Source organism: Paralichthys olivaceus, chromosome 4 (assembly GCF_024713975.1).
Source record: "Paralichthys olivaceus isolate ysfri-2021 chromosome 4, ASM2471397v2, whole genome shotgun sequence".
NCBI lineage: Eukaryota > Metazoa > Chordata > Actinopteri > Pleuronectiformes > Paralichthyidae > Paralichthys > Paralichthys olivaceus.
This window is the reverse complement of record NC_091096.1, coordinates 21,567,151-21,588,228: the sequence shown is the minus strand read 5'-3', so window position 1 is coordinate 21,588,228 and position 21,078 is coordinate 21,567,151. Positions and strand designations below refer to the sequence as shown.

The window sequence follows — 21,078 nt, the reverse complement described above, 5'->3', positions numbered from 1 at the left end:
CGTATATATTCTGTCTATGCTGTCTATTATGTCTTGTGTTAAAGGTTCAGTGTGTAGAATTTAATGCTATCTAGTGGTGAAGTTGCATGTTGCAGCTAAATACCCCTCACCTCACCCTCCCCTTCCAAACATGAAAAGAACCTGTGGTAGCCTTAAATTGTCATAAAAACTCAAAAGCTGTTTAGTTTGTCTTGTCTGGACTAATATAAAAAACGTGGTGGCCTCGGTAGAGAGGACCTGCTCCTGATGTAAATATAAATGGACCCTTTATATTGACATTTTAATATAAAGGGTCCATTCTACAGCAAAGAAAACAAATAATTTTTATAATTTAGATGAAACACACAAGTGAAAACACCACTAGGATTATTTTATATTCAATAGATCCCTTTCACGTAAATCTGACCTTTAAGTGTACTTGCCTTTTTCTGTGTGCACATGGAGCTTGTAAGATCTGAATGACAGTCAAGTTCACTTGGACTCTCACATGAGAGGCATGTGTGTGCTGGCAGGAGGTGGAGAACAGGAGAGTTTGGAGCTCGGGTCTGATCCCGAGCTCCAGTTCGCCCATGACCCGATGGAAGCGCGCTCCCGACACTTCAGGTGAATGAGAGGGAAGCGGGGACGCGGGTGCGGACAGTGTGCGGGACGACCGGAGGAAGATGACTTGTGTCACGTCGCTCGGGCCGCATGTCTTCATCACCACGTATCTACTCTTCGTGATGGGCAGCGTCGCACAGAAAGTAAGTGAACACTTGGTCCAATAATTCTCAAGCTTTTACCTCCAGCAGTGTGTGTGTGTGTGTGTGTGTGTGTGTGTGTGTGTGTGTATGTATGTGTGTGTGTGTGTGTGTGTGTGTGGGTGCCGTGCTCACTTTACTGGAGAGAACCGAGCCACGGACTCCGCTCGGAAATTATCTCATTTAACTCTTGTTTGCTCCTCGGCAAACATTATGACCCCAATGGACTCGTAGCAAGTTATTTTAAGAGAAAATATATACCAACGTTCACTTCGGCATACTTTTTCAACAACAACATAGGACTCGTAGCTACTTCTTTTGAATTTAAATCTAGTTCGCCTGTTCTGTCCACGTTGTCGTGCTGCCAAAAGCACCGTAGTAGACTGTAGTTAGAAGCGTTTCGTAGTGTGAGCCAATTTCTAAAAGTTGTTTTTTAAATCCTGGAAATGCGTTTTGTTTGGTAAAATATACGCCGACTTTACTGGAATACCGTTATTTTTCTAGAAATCCTCTAATGTCCTGTATTTAAGCTGAGAGAAATGTGGTAGTTGGCGATGATCTTATAATGTACACTTTTTTACATTGGGTTTTGCGTACACTTTTGTTGATAACGTGTTGGAACGTAGCGCATCATTCCCCAAAGTGCGATTTGGGGAGCGTGAATTTGTTGAAGTTGTGCAGGAAACAAACTATATTCAATTACTCGGATGATGAAATGGTCATGTAGTCAGTGTGCGTACATAACATTCAGCCGACACATCCGCCTCATATAACCTGCAGACTGCTGTAGATTCAGATACTGTTTCAGACGTATTCATTGTTTTTATCAGAATATTCCACGTGTTTTTGGTCATCCAAAAACTTGAAAAACAAAACCCTGCAACACGTGCCACTGCCAGACTGTTTCTGCTTTACGTCTTACCGACTGACTTTCGTGCACCTCTGCCATTCACAACAAAACCCTGAAAGTCTTGGGCAATATTTCAAAATGGACTAACTTGGAATGTGGCACATTTTATCCTCTGGGGCCTTCAGATGGATGTGTGGATGGCACATGTTTTGATGTTGTGCACTTCACAGAGTTGGAGAATGGCATGCAGAGTCCGAACTGCAGAAATGAGAACCACATTGAGAGCGTGTTAACCTTATGTTGCTCTTCTCATACTCACTGAGGCAGATTCCCAAGCTCTGACTCCTGGCGTTGCAAGGTGTTCACGAGCAAGAGTTTGGACATGACACAAAACAGTCAGGGGTTGTGTTTTCCTTTCAGTTACAGGCTGTCACTCATGCTTGACATGTTTTAGCTCCTACTAAAGATTCTCTGGTTGAAGTCTGTAGGTTGTTTCGATGTCATAACTTGAGGTGTCATTCTGTAGTTTGGTTTATGTGGATACCTGCACCAGAAAAATAACTGCACGTGACTGAGGATGACAGGACTTGTTGATGCACATTTCCAGTAGCCTGGAACAGTCATGTTTACACAGACAGGGGCAGGGGTGAGCCTCAGTACTTGCTCTTGAGGAAAAGGACTGTGATCTGTCAATGCTCAGAAAATATACACTGTAATCTATATGTTGTAGTGGAAATGGGCTTCTCCTTATGGACTTGTTAAAATGACAGGGATGGACGATTCTTATTTTATTTGTCCTCCTGCCAAATTCGTCAGTTATTATAGAAAAGTACCCAAATTATAAATTGTGTCACCCTCTCAGGGATCCCATCATGTGTGATGCATCATCATTTTCCCATGTGTAAAAGTGGCTGCTGTCATAACATAAAGTGATTACCCCTGGCAATGGGACATCCAGCTAAACGTTGACAGCCAGGAGAATCTCTGTGGCTTCCACCTGTCAAGAGCCGTCCTCTTCCGCTGGCGGACAACAACAGTTCAGCAGAACAGTTCTTAGAACTAGACAACAAAAGCCCTTGGTATATTGAATTGTCAGCCTCCCCAGCTTTAGTTCCTGTGTGCATAGGGTGCTCACTATCTTTGCAATTATCTGCCTGAGGGGGCACGGTAAATGATGGCTTTGTCCTCCGCTCCCCGTTTGTATTAAGTTGATTTTTGGAACAGCATAAACAAGCTTGGAATTCATTCTATCCCCCTCAGAAAAAAATGGGAGGCATCCAAGTCTGTTGGTCCACAATTCAGTGCTGTGGACAAGTGCATTTGATCCCTGCTTTGTTGCTCGGCTCCGTCTTTCGCAAGGTTTTTATTTGGGATGGAAAGAGGGGACATTCATCTCTAATTGAACCGAGGGGTCGGATCACGTGGAACTGTGAATTCACTTATTCCTCCCATGAGTTATATCACAACAGATGCACAGAGCCTGTCAACAGATAAACATAACACAGTGTCTGTGAACTGCGAAGGGAAGAGATGGCAGGGACAGAGGAGCTTCAGATACAGTTCAGTATAAAACAAATTCATTTTTAAATTTTTTTTCAAAAAGGTCAATGGCTCAATGGCTGCAGTTGGTTCAAACTGCATTTGTTTTGCTTTTCTCTTACAAGTTGTTGCAGCACCGTAATGTTTCAGACTAATGCAAAAAGTACACCATATGAAGAGCCTTCTATTTGAGATGATAATTCTCTGGCATTGCCATTACATTACACTACCAGGCTTCTAATTTTCAAAGAATATTTATGGATTTGTGAAAAACCATGAAAGATTTTTAAATATATTTCCAGAATCTGTCCCTTTCAGCCAATATTTTCAAGCAACCGTTTTCTAACCTAAGTTAAAAAGTACATACATGTTCATGCTTGAACAGAGCACTGTGAAGCAAAATGTGAAGCAGAATTTTACTGTCACTTTTGCTTTATATGGTGTAAAAATATAAGAAAAGGGAAATTTCTAGGTTTCTGGGTTGGAAACAAATTACACAAATTGAGAAACAGAATAAAATCAGTTTAGTTGCCTATAGTAGAGATAATAGTACGGTCTTTCCAGATATATCAGTACATTATAACCTCTTGAAGTAATCGTATTTTAAAAGATCACACTATCTATTTATACACAATTTTAATAAAATAATGATTAAGAACCACAGGAAGAACCTGACATCTGAAGAAAAGAGCGAAGACAGGATCTACCGTAGAGTTTTTATTACTTTGACAACAATTGTCACAACCCACTGTCGTACAGAGGTCATCAGTGTTGCTTGAGTTTATACTAAAGAAGATTAGCTTATCTGGCAGTTTTGATTCAGTGGGTGCACTTGGAAATGTTATTGTATCCATTTAGACCATTTAGATTGATTGCAGTTATTCAGTACAGTGCATCCGAGTCTACACGATAGGGCTTCTCATTGAGGTGCTGCCCAAAGACTAATTATCATGGATGCGTTCACTGGACCACATTCCAAAATCTGGAAATGATTTCACCATACTGGTTGAAACCACCCTGAAGATAAGGTCATTCCCCAGGCCTGCTTTAGCAGCTACCACAGCAACAGCAGCTCTTTTTTAGAGGAAATATGTTAATAGGTCTTACACCACAAACATGAAAGTGAGAGCAGTTTGCCCACCCACTAACATATCTGTGTGAGTGTGAGGACCCAAGTGGTAATCATTTCCAGTGTTGCGTGTTTTCATGTAGGGCAACACTAAGGTTCCCATGATGGCTCCGTAAATAAAACGTTGATCAAACATGCTTGGGCTCAAAGAGGCCTTTCAGAAGTCACTCATGATGCACACGATGGCGAAAATGTGCTGAGGCAGCGCCACAGTGGCCATCGAGTGCTTCCCTAGAAATGCCTGGGCTTAATCAGGCTGCCACACCAGTTGTGTGTAAACTCTCTCGGGCTCGAACGTGCAGCCGTTGACATGAGTCTACCAGGAGAGGCGTTGGTATCACAGGGGGAGATAACGTGATAGAGCCTGGAATCGACTATCAGTGGCTTTTCACAGCTGTGTAGAGTGACCTTAAGGAGCTTCCGTGCATTTGGAGGGAGCTGTAGATAAACTAAAACCTTGTGTTGCAATGATCTTGCACAGAGTAAGTTTTAGTTTGCTTCTTTTTCCCTGAAGATCAGTCTTTATGATTGATATATAAACAGTATATATGCAGGTTTTAACATTGGGCTGGGTGATATGACAAAAAATGATATCAAGAAGAAAAATGTAAATATCAGTCGATATCGTTAACTATCGTAATATCTGTCACAATATAATTTTTTCAAGTTTTTCACTGTTTCTCTTCTTTATGAGCAGAGAATGGCAAACACTTGATTTTACATGTCTGAGGTAGATCAATTATGTGTTATACCATCTCACTGTGCTTGAAAATGCAATACATCAATAAATGCTGAATTTTTGCTATATAGCTATCAATGAAAAATACATTTCGATGAATAATTATTGATATTTATTGCCCAGTATAGCTCATGAGGAGGTCACCTATCTTTGCTGCACTCTGTTTACCCTGCAAGCACGGTCCTTTTGTACAGTGTGTGAGGTCTTGTGTGTCAGCAGCTCCGTGCAAACTGCATTGTTTGTGTCTCTCAGGGAAATTCCTGTATGTTTGTTGCACTTTGAGAAATAATGTATGTAATATATTTTGTGTACTCCAACTGAATTAGTGACACTTCTAATCCTGTTAAACTCAAATAGCTTTCAAATAGCTTTTATTTGATTTGTGGGCAGCTGAAGGAGCGAATGTCTAGCTGCATGATTTTGTCCATTACATTTTTCTGAATAATGTTTTGTCTTTGGGGGTCAAACCAAACTACTTGATTTAAATTAAAAGTAAACATTAGTGAAATTACAATCAGGCCACTTACTACTTGACCACGAAGCCTTCTGACTATATGTTGATAGTTGTGCTGACCTGAAAAATTTGAGTGCGATTGTAATGCATCCTGAGTGGACTGCCGCTGCCCTGTGCTAGCCTGTGAAGCAGTGTCACTTTTCTCCTCCAGTAAACAGGGCTGGTGAGGATTCCTGCCCCCTTTTTAGGGGCCCGCCTGCCTGTTTATGAGCCAGTCCGGAGCTGTTTGTGCATGAGAGGCAGAGTGTGTGTGTGAGTGTGAGTGTTTGCGTGCATGCGTGTGTGCGTGCCTGTGTGTGTGGTACTTCAGCAGAAGCTTGCTCCTGTTGCAGAGTTTTCACAGTGGTGTCGTCAGCTGGAGTGGCTTTAAAAAAAGTCCATGTTACAGTGAACTGTTACATGGACTTCACACTTCTGTTTTGACAAATAAAATGTGTTTCTAGATCTTCAATTCCATGCTCAAATACACATTAATAACAGAAGTGACATTTTTCTTTTTGTTTATTTCTCATCTTTTTGTTTATTTCTCATGTTTTTGTGACCATATCCCAGAATACATGTTGTGCAATTAAAATAGTTAATAATTAGGTAATATTTGTAACAATACATTTTTCCACAAAAAAATGACAAACAACATTCTTATATACTTGCACTTATAATAAAATGGTGCTGCATTAACAGCTCAGATGTCAGCGGGCTTAAAGTTGCCTCTGTGCTAATTAGACAGACATATGAATCTCATCGTGGAATGTGATTGAAACACATTTTTTAAAGGATGTACTAATGCAAAGTGAAAACAAAAGAACAATACCATTTGTCAGGGGCCTCTTAGTAATGACAGGAGCTGGTCTGATGTTTCACTGAACAAGTCATTTCAGACAATTATGTGCTCAGTCGATCTACTTCTGTCCAGGGGAGCCCCTGGCATTGGCACAACTGGGGCGCAATAACCAGCCGGCTCTTATGTAAACTTTCAGCTTGCTTTGTACTTATTAGCATCACTTCATTAAAATATTATCTGCCTTCCCCCTTTTGTGGAGTGGCTCACAAATATGGCGCTGAGGCCCAATTGTTTCGCCATGAGAAAAGGCATCCTTAAATAATTAGCGGCCTGCCAGTGGAGCGGCCTGTGATGTAACAGAACTGAGATGTTTGGCATTATAAGAATGTCCCATTTCCATTCGACACTGTGGCACTTTGGGGCCCTTTAATGTGTAGTCTAGCATGCACATCCCGCAGGGGACCTCCCAGCTGCCTCATCTCGGTGGGAGAGATGACACAGTCTCTGTCCGTGACACAGTTCTCTTTCATAAAATGCAGGATTTCACATTGTACAAGAGATGACTATTGATTTATAGATGAGCATTATTTGCATCATGCATTTCTTTTACATTTTCAAAGTTAAATAGATTAACTTATTTTAGGGTAAAAAGATAAACCAAATGAGGACAGACCAGCAGGCAGATAAATAAATATACATCTATTCATCACTGGTTATTTTTGTCCTGAAAAAAGGGGGACACACTGTCCTTCCCTTCCCCCTGTTATGCCCCCATATTGTGAAGTGGTTCCCTCATTGCGTAACCTCACCGCAAACACTGCAAACCCCAAATCAGCTTATTCGCTCTAACCTCTCCTGAACAGGAATGGCATTTGGCCCGTTCAAATGTCACCCACATAATTCTTTGCTGGAGCACATTAATTTCTAGTAAGTGTGTGGGCAGTGCAAGTGTAGCATGTAATGCATGCCCTGAATAAAGGCCACACAGAGAGGGCAGGTGGAAAGACAAACAGGGAGAGTGAAAATCGAACCGATTTTTTTTAATACTCCACAGGTCCACCAATGCACCGGGATTATCTTGTTATTTCCTAACTGAGGCTGACTATTACAGACTTCAAGACAGAGAGAATGCAAGAATGAGGCTGAATGAATCACACAGCTCAAAAATGAAATACAATTTTTTCATCTGAAAGAGTAATGAAATAGAAGAACAAATTGTGGTGGTTAAAGTTGATTTTGTGGCAGGGTACCACAAATAAATCAGTGCATGGAAAACACTGGGTATTGAGCCGTATTATTATTCACTAAGAAGTAGCCGCATCTGTCACCTCAGCTCTCTACATGTTACTCTGTGATTTGTCCACGTGCAGTGGTGTTGTTTTCAGCAGCTTGTTGTCCTGTCGTTCCCCTGGCTGCTTGCACTGCAGGAGAAGCAGACTTACCTTTTTTCTAGTGTGGTAGAAGTACATGCCTAATTGGTATAGACTGTAGAAGAATTGCATGTAAACATTGGACATCATTAAAATTAATTTTGAAGATGTAACCTCTGCTGGATAAATATAATTTTGACTTTCTTCTTAAGTTTTGCATAAGGAGTGCTACCTTCCTGATCACAGAGTAACTTTGGGACTGTTGAGTTTAAAGATGAAGTGTTAAATCATTACTTGAACTGGTCATCGTCTTATTATCTTATCATTTAAACTTTTTGAGGGCAGTGGGTAAACTTGAATGATCTCTGATCTTATGAGATCAAAATAACTCATGTTATGACATCCACGTGTAACACCTAATGACATACACATACATATCTTCTTTAGTTACACAGGTCATGTTGCCCTTCTTCCCCTCATGTGTCTGAAGCCTGGCTGTGACATTGTCAGCTGTATCAACTATGGAGAGACTTTTGGTGTGATTGTGATGACCTGAGGGCAGAGCGAGTGCTCCTTACTCCCAGTCATGATTGTAAATTCTATGTAGATTTTGCTACTTAAATCATACTGACTGGGGAATGCCTTTTGATGAATGTATTCATATGGGGGTAGATGGTCCATGGAGCAATCAAAGGGCCTGTCTGGCTCCACAGACTTTAGCTTTCCTTGTGTCCCTGTTGCCCTTTCCCCCCCCCCACCCATCAAAATTGCATTCTCAAAGTGATCTCCTATGCTTTTAGCCCAGTCCAGACCACAAGTGTTGCCTGGGGGTGTTGGTGTGTTACCTGTTTGTCACGGGGGTCTGCCAGTCTGGGTCATTCCCACAGTCAGGAACTGAGGCCAACAGAAAAGCTCATAAACACGCAGGCCCCCTACAAAGGTCTGGTCATCAGCTCCCTGACCCAGCCACACATCTGCCGCTGCTTAGGGCCTAAATCCTCCTAACATCCCTGCACACCTGGGAAAAATTACAGCCAGCATGTTTGAAGAAATACCCTCCTTAGGGTTACCCAAGCAGGCGATAGAGGCAAAACACAGGCTTTGATATAAAGGCAGAACAGCAGGGTTGAACAGTTCAGTTGCAAGCTGTTTAATGTAAATGAGCAATCGGACCACAAGTTGAGTTTGCTGATATTTGCTGATAGTAACCATGGTTGTTGGTACTTTTGTCATAGAAAATTAATGACGTAGTGGCCATTATCTGACTCTTCTCAGAATTTAGGCAGAGTGCAATATGATACCAACACAGCACTTTTAAACATAATGCCAAAGAATAACATGAATGCTAGCTTGGGTGGCACCGATGTGAATCAAAAGCCCTCACCTTGGCAGTGCTTCCTGTGCTCAACCTGTTGAGCTGTGTGAGTCATGTTAATTGTCACTCTGAGAAAGGGTGTTATTAAATGACCGATATAAAAATGTAAGATTCTTAGTGGTAATTATTGTCTTAAAAGCAGTTTTAGATTTGTGACACAACTGACTTATTATAATTCACTTTGCAGGTGTACTTTGACTGTGGTGCCAAGGTGGATGTGGTGGATGTCCAAGGCCTCATTCTGTCTCCTGGCTTCCCCTACAACTACTCCTCTGGGACACACTGTGTGTGGCTGTTCATTGTACCTGTTGATTACCAGCTTATCCTGGAGATATTTGACTTTGATGTGTTTGAAAGCCATGACTCTGCAGCACAATACTCAGCCATCTCTAATTTTGAAGAGGAAGAGGCATATGAAGAGGGGACTGTCACCCCTGGAAGCTTTGCTTTAGATGAAACTTCATCAGCAGCTAAAGATCCTTTGCTTCAGAGTGAAGGGGATGTCACAAAGACTCAAAAGACCTCACAAGATAGTGGCGTCAAGCAAGTAGTGGTCCAGGAACAGTCCACAAAGATGGAAATTACCAAAGTCTCAAATTCTGCCAAAAGATCTGCAGACGCCTCCTCTGGCTTGTCTTTAGCACCTCCTTCCTCTCTCCTCTTACCTGGGGCTGTGCCTTCAAGAGACAAGATCGTTAATTCAGCCTCCTTGTCTCACCTTAGGGGAGACCCCAACACAAGTTCTAACCCAAGTACAGTTGTGGAGGAAACCACCCTTGCCTCACCACACACTACTGACACTCCAGCCGTGAGCCCCGAAACACAGCAGTCAGTGCTTGACGCCTGTCCTCATGATGTCCTCTACATCTCAGACCTCATCACCTTTTCATCCAGGTTCTGTGGGTCCAACCGCCCTCCCAGCAGCCAGCTGGTTTTCGGCTCCAACCAGGAGATGGTAGAGGTCATCATGGAGCTTATCACTACAACACACTGGGGCCGTGGCTTTGCTCTGCTCTTTCACTACCACAACCTGACTGAGCCAGGAGGGGACCTACGTGCCTCTGCTCCTACAACCAGCAAGGTAGACTCTCTGCTGGCTGCTGTGAGCGGAGCTGCCTTCTTCGCTCTGATACTTACCAGTGCCCTCTGCATCATTTTCAGGTAACAGAAGTCCATTAACTTTATTAGAAAAGCAAAGAAAAAAAACTACAATAATGGAACCATCAGATAGCCAGTTTAATTCAATAGTTCTTGATTTACTTCTATTTGCAATGAGTAGCAACAATACCATGACGTTTCTGTAATTGTGCATGGGTGGTATTTCCTCATCAGGAGCGGGTCCTCTCTACGGAGACTGTTTTGTTTTTACAGTAGCCCAAACTGGACAAACTAAACACATTTTCAGTTTTTATGACAACTGAAGGCTACCACAGGTTAGTTTTCGTGTTTGGAAGGGGAGGTTGAGGTGAGGGGTGTTCAGCTGCAACATGCAACTTCATGACTAAATACTAAACATTGAACCTTTTAATGCCTAAATTTGATCAACACAACCAATGACTGTATATAATGAAGCCAAAATATCCCAGGAACAGGTTTTCCACTAGTGCTGTATTTTGAAGTCAATATCAGCTGTTAATCATGACATCTCACCCCATTTTTTATTGAATAACTAAATAAAACTTAACCAAAATCAACAATTGAACATGTATCCATGTGTTATGATCTATCTTAAATATTTATTCAAAACATTCAATTAAATGATGTCCATGCTAACCTATAGAAAAGTTCTGTTGACCAGAATTAGTTAGAACAGGAAATAAACAGACATAGCTTAGGTGTCCCACATTATCCAATGTCCCAGATTCAACCCTACAGTCATTGAACCCAAACAATGAAGGCAATGGGTTCTAGCCAATCAGAGGCAGAGTAGGGGTGGGTTTTTCATCCACCTTGGGGGTGGCATGTTAACATTCAGCTTGAAGCGCCTCACAGAGCTGCTGCAAGCTCTTCGTGTTCAGGATCTGATTTTCTCAGATAAATCTAATATCCTAATTCACAGGTCTTATCTTTGACTTCTCCTGAATGAAAATGGGCTAGTGCGTCAGTAACCTAAATGCAAACACACACACACACACACACACACACACACACACACACACACACACACAAACACAGCACATACGCAGTCTCTCCTTTGTTATGTTGACTCAGCTGGAAGCCTTAGTCCCTGATGTGGTGACCCTCTGTGATTAGTTGGGTTTGGCTGCAACTGTGCGGCATCCTTGATGTGGAGCCTTCTCACCATATACAACAGGGCATTGAAGGTACAGCACCTGGCTTTAATTCTAGCACACAAGAGGCTGCAAGAAAGTGAATGGGTGGAGAAATGGGGGGGGGGTGCAGGGAGAAGTAAAACTCAATGTGCGTTTTGTACCAATAGCATTGTCATACAATCAAAAGGTGTAATTTACAAGCTGTTCCCTCATCCAACCCAGGGAACAATGAACACAAACTGAGGGGTTAACTTTGGAGGTTTGTAATACTATCTGTTCTTACGAGCTTTTCCCAACAGATCCATATGGTCCAGGATCCAGGAAGGTTTAAATTTGCAGACAAAAATCTAAACCCTCCTAATCTAAATATTTAGTTTTCTGTGACAAGCAGAAAGCTAAATATTCCATGATGCACGGAACATGTTCATTTCAGCTCAGTGTCTCTGTCAGGCACGATGACACCACAGGGTCTCACTATTAATGACAAGGAAATTGTAAACACGTGTTCAATAAAATGAAAGTCTAATTAGCAAGAACAACAACACAAGTCATTCAGAAGCCAGGAAATGCGCTACCATGAAATAAACGAGCAGCATGAGAAGCAGGTTTTTTTTCTTCCCTCATTCAGTTTTTCCCTATTAATTTAAACGAGTTCACAGAAATCATCGGAAAACGAGAGCTGTAGGCGAGATCTTGCAAGTTTAAAGCAGCAGTGAGATTAACTCGGAGGTCCCCGCTGGTCAGAAAACGGCCAAAGGGTGGATGAGAGTCACAGTGGGGGATGCCGTCAGTTGAGCAGTGGCTGGTAATGAACTCATTCAGCTGAAAGAGTAATTTTTAATAAGTGGGTACTTGCTCAAGTATTTCTCCATGGTTCACTGGTTCATATGGACTTAAGAACAGGGCAGAAGGCAAGGACACACAGATTTTTTTTTAGAACTATCACAATGTAGGAGGTTAATTGGTTTTATCTCCTCAATTCTAAAATAATCCAATATCAATAGCCTCCAAGAAAAGGGAATGTTTGTATCACTTTTTGTTTAGACACGGTGTAGTAAGTGAATTATGGTCAGAATTTGCTTGTATGGGCAAATAAATGACAGGAAAAAACAATGCATAGCTATGACATCCTAGTAACAACCACTGTGTGAACTGCTGGAGTTGTGGCATGTGTTTGAATGCATCTTGTTCCGTCAACACCACAATAGAGTAACTATTGAGGGGGGGGGGGGGATAGCCACAAGTATGCTGGAGCTATTATAAACTGAGTGAGGTGGTTACTGTCGGAAAGATCCCACTTCAGTACAGTTGTATTGGACAGTGTTCCTTTATACATTTCTGGTTAAACTGTCCAGCAAGCTGCCAAAAGTGGGGGATACATTTTGAGGACATTCATAAAAGCTGCCTTTCAGATATGTGTGTAATTATAAACTGAATTGCTGTGGTGCTTCATGTTTTCCAGACCCAAACTGTGTCCGAAAAGAGCAAGCTCCTGCGCGTCCAGCAACTCGGAGGTACAGACGCTGCTGCCGTGCACCCTTTCGTCCCATCTCTCTCACTCTTTGTCAACTCTACATGTCACTCCCTCTCCTCCCCTACCTGTCCTGTTCTCGGTATTTCTTTATTTGTCAGTCAGACATTCCTCTGAACACAGAGCTTTAGCTGTGATCACTGGACATTTCTTTTTAATATTGTTGGCTGCTCAAGCCAACACTGTCCACTGCTGTAGCACCACCTGTTCACTCCCCACAGAGCCACACCACCTCAGGTTCACTTCAGGTCACACAAATGTAAAACAAAGATGATGCTCTCAGAATTAGGAAAATATGTTATAGATTTATATTATACCTCTCAAGCGTGTTTATTAATGATATTGAGTGACTTATGTAATGTATTAATAGATTGATGCAAGAAAAATACAGAATCTCACTAATTTTGCACACTGAGGTCTTTGTGAAAAAATGTGAATATGCGAAAAAAAGTTGTACAAAGCCTTTATGGCTCCAGAGGAAGCTGTGTGAAGAGCCTCAAGAGATGCCACTTGGGCCAGCATCAGGTTTGTTTGAGAAAGTTTGACAAATAACACATTTTATATGCTTGTGTGGAAATATTTTGGTTATTGAATAGTTAAAATTGTATCACAATAGATAAGAATGCCTTAAGAATGCCATTATTGTCATTGAACAGGGTGTACAATGAATATTATAGCATTTTTTAAAACAAAAACAGCCTGATTTACAGCTATACTAGTATTTTATCATTCAAATACGTTTTTTGTTAACACTGTTAAACATGTTTATTCTAAATTACAATTGTCAAATCCCCAAAAATGTTTTGTTAGGCATCTTTCATAAAACCAGCTGCATTAATATATAATTCTTTCTTAACTTCGTCATCATGATTAATTCAAAATTATCACCGTGTCAAAATGATAAAAGACAGGTTTTATTTTGGGGGGGAAGGCATTCTGTTAGCCTACAACATGCCAATAGAGTTAAATCAACTCCTGCCTGCATTAGTATAACTGCAAAGTGAACTTAAAAGACGATATGTGTGATTTGAAAGGTGGATAAGGTGAGTGGCACAGTGCTGTGTTGCAGGTGCCAGAGGGCGTCCAGAACACAGGGGCTGAGGTCAGTGAGCTGCAACTGATGGCTGAGAATCAGACCATCCTGGGGACGACCACAGACCTGGGCAACAACAACGACAGCCCACCACACACAGGTGAGGAGGGCACACCCACACACGCTGGACAGGCACAGAAAAATGTCACTCTGAGGCTGTAGTGTTTGTTTTTCTGTACAGTGTTTGCTAAATTAGTTAAATCTATTGTCTGGTTATTTCTGTGCATGACAAACATTCACTAAGAGGCAGTACAGCAAGCACAGAGCCCACATCGCATTACTGTGGATGTCATTCATTTTGATTTATATGGACCCTTCAGGAATGATAATAATACCTTCAGGAATATAAATCTGCCATTAACTGGTTTCCTGGCAAAGCAAAGATCTTTTAAATGTGAGTGCACTCATTTAGAAATTGTTGCCTGGGGTTTGAGGGATGTTACTCAATTCTGGTGCTGTTTTTGAGGAGATGACTTGTCAATCAAACAGAGTGGGATCGGGCTTTTTTTTACTGACGAGTATCTCTAGGTGGTGCTCTTTCTTTGAGTTGTCATGGTGGTTTTTTGTGCTCATCCTCATCACTCCTTTTTTTATTTCTTCCAAGCAAATGACCGCTAGTTTTTCCAAAAATAAAGAATAGTCAGTTTACAGGAATTTTCCAAGGAAAGATTGACCCAACACTGAGTTTTACACAAACTGGTTTTAGGTGGAATCAATTTTGTGTCATTAATATGTTGTAAGTTATTAGTTTAAATTAAAAAGAAGCTGAGGGCTCAGGGTGGGTCCGTTGGGTTTTCAATGGAAAGAAAATATTGCATTAGAGCAGCATACAGCCTTGATCCTGGAACAATCCAAAGCCCCCCCCACCCCTCTCTCTCTCTCTCTCTCATTCTCTCTCTCATTCTCTCTCCCCCAGTGGGACTGAACTCAGGCTGAGAGATTTGTGGGTTGTGGCATTTAACCCACAAAGCAGCCTGGGAGTAGTTTGAACAACAGGGGAACACAGCCCCCCTCTCTGTGTGCTCGAGTCACGGTGTCAGGAGTTTACACCAAAACATTTAGTCAACAAAAAGTGAAGGAGCTGAGATGAGTCCACTCTGCATGTAGTTTCACTGAACCACTTCTTCTTTGCTCTACAACATTCTTCTACAAGCTCTACTGCTTCTCTCTGAGCAGCTTGCAGCCCATACGTAAATAAGTTTGCCATAAAAAATTAATAGAAAAATCAATGTAGAGCATCAGAATTTTTACATTTCAATGGTGAAGGCTATGAAAATATACAAAATTAGAATTTACACATAATTACACTCTTGCCAGACTGCACAAATGCAGCTTTTACAGATTTCCTTCTGAAAAAGCTCTGGATCCCCCCTTTTTAACAAACAACATTGCAGTTCAATAAATCCATTAAAAATAGCGTTGACAGGAATGTTTTCAATATATCTTGTGTATACTATTTCTGTTCTGTAGTCAGTGCTTCCATCGACATTTCCCAGAATGCAGAGGTGGACCTTTCCTGCAGCGGGTTGACTGAACTCGACCTCGGTGCAGATGAGGTTTTCATTGTATCCTCAGCCCCTAGCCCTAGCAGGCTACCATTCTCACCTCACACGGTAAGAACCAGTTTCATGCTAACGCAGTTGTCTACGATGTCCCCTAGTTAGTACATTACAAGTTCTAAAGGTTTTCACTCAATTGTCCTAAAAACTGGCGAACATTAATAGCGTTTAGCATGTATGGGCTTTAAACAATAAGATCACACCCATCAACATTTGCCTCTGTACTCGACAAAGAAATTGGGTAAAATTTTTGAACATACAACACAAACAACTGCAGATGAATTATACTTCATGCATGGACCTGCAAGGCTCTATGGCTGGTGTATTGGTGGCTTGATTCAGACAAAAGTATCTCAAAATGTATTGGTTGGATAACTGTGAGATTTAGTACTTTTACAATCATCTCTGGATGACGCTTAATGACTGTAGCAACACCAGCAGGTCAACATTTTCACTTATAAATTTAAAAGATCTACATTATTCATTAGGACAATATCAGGACCAGACCATTATGGTTCAAAGATGATGTATCCTAATGACTTTGGTAACCCTTACATTTTTATCTTGCATCACCCTGTGATTTCCACTTATTCCCTACTTTGGTTTATGAAGAAACACTTGAAAAGACTACTGCGCATGCTGTAACAAATCTAAAATAGTGATTACAATAAAATCTGCTAAACAGATCATGTTAGCATGATCACTGTGAGCATGGTAGCATGCAGATGTTGGCATTAAGCTCAGAGTGCTTTTGCTCACAGAGCTGCAAGCACAACAGTGTGCTAGTCTTAGTCTAGTCTTCTCACTCTCCAGGTAAGTGGGTAAAAAGCTTTTATGCTACAGTAGTCTGGACACTTTACCGTTTCATCTCAAGGCCAAACTCTCTGTGGGTGATCCCCTCACCCTGGGGAATGACCCCCGAACCAATGAACATCAGAGGTGACAGGGCATTCATTGCTTTGAATCAACGCAGTGCTCCTAATAAGACTGACACCATTTTTATTGGTGTACGCGTGGTACAGTGTAAAGCTATGAAAACTATGAGGACATAAATGAGAAAAGAGGATAATTAAAAGATGGGAGGAACATTGAGGAAGAAGCAATGGGATTTTTTTCTCTGCTCTCTTTTGTATTCTCTTGGAATAAGAGTTGGCATAAAACAGCTCTGGCAGCTTTTTGAAGGACTGGCAAGCTTTTCTGCAGCCTAGGCTAATGGAGCATTATCAACAGGGCCAGATTCCCAGCTCCGATTGTGTGTGTGTGTGTTTGTGTGTGTCATGCACGCTTTGGCACACAGTGTGTGGTCTGCCTGTGTGTGTCCTCAATGCAGACATCCACGTAAATAATGTTTTAGAAATGTTAAATGGGCTAACAGTGGCAAAGGTCACAGAAAATGGCCAAAAGCATCGTCTCATTGTAATTGCCAGGTGATCTTTCTAGGTTAGCATAGTATATTTACACCACACATCCTCAAATACTGTGTATGTGTGCATTAAACCATGAAGCCCAATTGAATAACACTTGGATTGAAAGGACCCCTTGAAAGAAGGCCATAAAGCAATGAGAGGACTTAGGGTGTCAAGATCAAGGTAGAGAACTTTGCTTTCCTTGATGTCTGAAATTTATAGAGATTTAATTTATTATTCTATGTCGAGATTCTCCAGGGACCCCTGATAGATCTCACACTCCATCTTTGGAGCGGTGTTAGCAAGCGCCCATGTTGGGTGGCTGATTTTTCACCTCATTTGTCAATCCTTAAAGTTGCCATTGTGTTTGTGGGGCTTTAGTGACCAAAAGAACATTTCATTTAAACCCAGAGCTAATTCTTGTCTAGACAAAGCTAGCTGCTAGTGACTCTGTGGGAAGGATTATCTGGACTCACTCTGTGTCTGATGGGTGCAACCCCTAAAACCTTCCTCCTCCCCTGGGCAACAGCAGCTGACCGATCAGGAAGGATAAAGTGGCCTTTGCTCATCTCACCTGTCAATTACAACCAACCTCCAGGTTTTACAAGCAAATACGACTCTCAGCTCCGTTAAATGTCCTCTGACTTAATCATGCGTCGTACGTGTGTGTTGTGCATACACAACATCAAAAATATGTCTGGAACGGTTCCAAAGCCAGGCAGATTTTCCCTTGACAGCTTTAATATACTTAATAAATGACGCCTGAGATTGGTACGTGAGCCGCACACGCTCGGCTGGCAGGCTGCTCGACTGAGCGCGCCAAGCTAATCAGCACAGTTCCTTCTTGTTAATCCATTAATGAAGAACACAACACAATCTGTAGGCAGGAATTCAGGTGTGAGGCGGAAGTGTAGCAGGTGCAGATTGGCAGCCTGTCAGTTCCCAGTGTCCCCGAGCTGAGGACAGTGTTGTTGCTCTCAGGGGAGTTGGGACTCTGAACGACGGCAGTTTAATTTACATGTTAAGACACAACAAATACTTTTCTTACTGTATATATTACACACTTCTGTCATTTCTCAACGCTTGTGTCTCTCGACATGACAATTCAATTTACAGTCTCCCAGTTGCCTGACAGAATCATCCATCTGTCTGTTTTATATACTATATTTCAGTGCTATTGTTACTGAGTCCAGCCGTTTCATTGATGCTTAAAAGCAAAGATGGAGGCGTGTTTGACCCGAACAAGCAGCCTTATTGACCCTTGTTGCTGCAGTTGAGTGCTTGTGCATGATTAAATCTCTGATATGTGCGCTACATATGTGTTGTCTTAATTACATTCACCAAGGAGGTTATGTTCTCACCCGTGTTTGTTGATTGCTTTGTTTGTGAACAAGATGACACTAAAACAACTTAACAGATTTCTACAAATCTTGGTGGAATGATGCGGTCTGGGTCAGGGAAGAACCCATTAAATTTTGGTGCAGATCCAGGGCGTTTCCCCCCCACCCTTTTTTTCAACATAGCAAGTTATTTCGTCATTTTCTCAGGAAATAATTGATGTATCTTTATGGAAAAAAATCTGGCACTTGTAAGGAAATAATATCTGAGTTTGTGAAATTTGTTAAAAAATAAACCCCACAACACCAATAACAACCCTCTATTCATGCCCGCTCCATACAGGGTCTGATACTCACTTTCACGTGTTCTGTGTCTCTTAGCAGCAGGAGAGGTTTCTGCGACACAGTGACACTGGTCCCAGCCCTGCAGGTGATTGGCCATCGCTAGTTTCCACCAGCTCACCCACCGGTGCCAGATCTGCCAAGGACGGTGGCAGTGGCTGTTCCAGGCCGAGAGCGTGGAGCGTACGCACGTTCCAGGACTTCCTCCCTCCGCTGCCACAGCTGCATAAGAAGTGGTGCAGCTGGAACTCCACCAGTCCCTTCACCAAGCTCGTGGACAGCGTCAGTACTAGAACCTTCAAGTTTTCATACCCAGAGACTTTTAATGAGTGCAAGTGTGTCTTTAAGTCTACATTGTGAACAAACTAGCAGTTGTTATGGGATAATTGAATTTAAATGTAGATTAACGTGTTAGATTAAACTATTTGTTTGACCTAAGGATCACATAATTGCATTATTTTCTCCCTTATTTGTGGCACATGTAGAGGGACTAGGTTTTATATGCATAATTAACAAATCAACCCTGGTATTATGCATGTTGGCTTACAGAAAAAATTAAATGCAATGAAGCCTCCATTCTTCTTATTACACATGTGCTCTTCATTCTGTGACAATTGTGGAAAACTGCAGCTGATAAACTGTTGTCATTTCAGGCTCCATCCAGTTTGACAGCTGACTGCAGGGGAGAAGACAGCAGGAAGGTCTTCTCTGACATTCACTTGGACGCCAAGGCAGACACAAGCACCATCTCTGACTCATCCATCAGCAACGCCTCCTACCCACTAACACAGCCTGCCCAGCGGCAGCGGCGTCTCAACTCCACCAGCAACCTGCGGCGCTCACGCTTCCCGGGCCCTTGCTTCGGCCTCCTCTCTGGTACAGCAGATCAGGGGAAGGCATCTGGGGCTCCTCAGTCCCAGGGATCACCCTCAGAGCCCAGCTCCGGCTCATCTTGCTCCACCCAGTGTCAGATGGAGGGCGGCCAGGCCGTAAAGAGGCGTGATTTCCCAGGCGAGGGTGATCATGTCAGCGTGCCTGTGTTTGCCATCTCTGAGGAGGAGGACCGCCAGCCTCTGGTCTCAGCTGAGCACCTGGATCAGACGTCCGTCTCTACTGTGATGAATGGACTGGTGAGGGGAGCATACGAGGGGAAGCGGGCTGCAGCGAGAAGCACCAGCAACAGCCCGCAGAACCAGAGGGCCAGGTCTGAGTGGAGGCCATGGGGGAGCCAGGTATCAGGAGGGGTTGGTCCACTCCCTTCCAACACATCAGTCGCCATGACCGAGTCAAACGCAGTCAGTGACAGCCAGCTGTGCCTCAGTCAGTCGACAGCGCTGTGCAGTGTGACCAACCAGATGTGACCAGATAGTGAAAGAGGAGGAACTCTGTCAGGCCCATTTCTGAACTCTGTTAGTGCCACTTTGAAATATATAACCTACTTCTGAAATCATCTTTTACAAAATTACGACATATTCTTCTCACTGTAGTTGTCTATTTTTATAAAGTTGTATTTGGACAATGATGGAATACTATGCTGCTTACTATGCCAAGGTACTGACTGCTGAGGTGTTATGTGCCGAAAAAATATGAATGATTGCATGCGAACACGAGTACTCCACAACCCTGCCCCATCTCTTAGGAGCACTTTTAAACTAGATTTATTAACCAGTTTGATGCTATACATTGATGTTATACTCTAACCTTTGCACTTTGATTTCAATAGCTTATTCATTGTGGATTTTGCGCTGTCATGGCAACTTTCTTTCTGCCTGTTCATGTGGTTCTTCTTTAGCACAGGCTAATAAATGCTTATACAGTTATTATCCAAGAGGTGTTCTGCAGAGCATAGATCACACAATAACGTCAACGTTGCATCTGTGTATGCATACAGTATGTACTCCTATGACTGAAACTGGATTATAAAAGGGAAATCAAAATAATGTAAAAGCATATATATATATATAGCACTAATACACAAATGTAGTATGAAGAGAGAAGTAGCGATCACAATAGTATTTAAAATGAATTATGAATTGATGTTAAGTTTTAATAAAGGCTGTGTCATCCACATGTTTTTTATCCTTGATCTGATTGAAGATGTTGAACAATCAGTCGGAACCTCAGACATCCACGAGGAGCTTAGGTTTCAGACATGAGACGAGTTTCTTGATCTGCTCACCCCACACAACATTGTCTTCATGAAACTAGAATAGAACTCAATAGACCTGAAGACCTCTGTTAAAACCAATCGTCCCTGTATGAAACCACATTTGAATTCACTAGATAGATTTTTATTTGGATTTGCACCAAATTGCACACACTTATAAATGTCCATCCCTTCAACATGCCTGACATTTTTTAATCAAGATCCATAAATTCTCTGGGAAATCAACGAAAATGTTAAAATGCTGCGTCTCGCGTTCAAGAAAGTGAAAACATTTTCATGGATCCGCCCCAAAATGTAATTGGATTTCTGACCCATACTACGTCCTTCATGGTA

The 21,078-nt window shown here is 42.1% G+C and overlaps 1 protein-coding gene across 2 annotated transcripts; it reads left to right on the top strand.

The window, feature by feature from the left end:
• Positions 1-496: 496 nt before the first annotated feature.
• On the top strand, positions 497-20,646 carry LOC109633806 (serine-rich adhesin for platelets). 2 transcript variants are annotated; one of them, XM_069524182.1, is made up of 7 exons: positions 497-743; positions 9,225-10,198; positions 12,773-12,824; positions 13,911-14,034; positions 15,405-15,547; positions 18,621-18,860; positions 19,232-20,646. In XM_069524182.1, the coding sequence occupies exons 1-7, from the start codon at positions 663-665 to the stop codon at positions 19,937-19,939; spliced, it is 2,322 nt and encodes a 773-aa protein (XP_069380283.1). In that variant the 5' UTR covers positions 497-662; the 3' UTR covers positions 19,940-20,646. The 2 variants fall into 2 exon arrangements, with proteins under 2 accessions (XP_069380283.1, XP_019949469.2); XM_020093910.2 differs by having other exon boundaries at positions 498-743; positions 18,618-18,860.
• Positions 20,647-21,078: the final 432 nt, after the last annotated feature.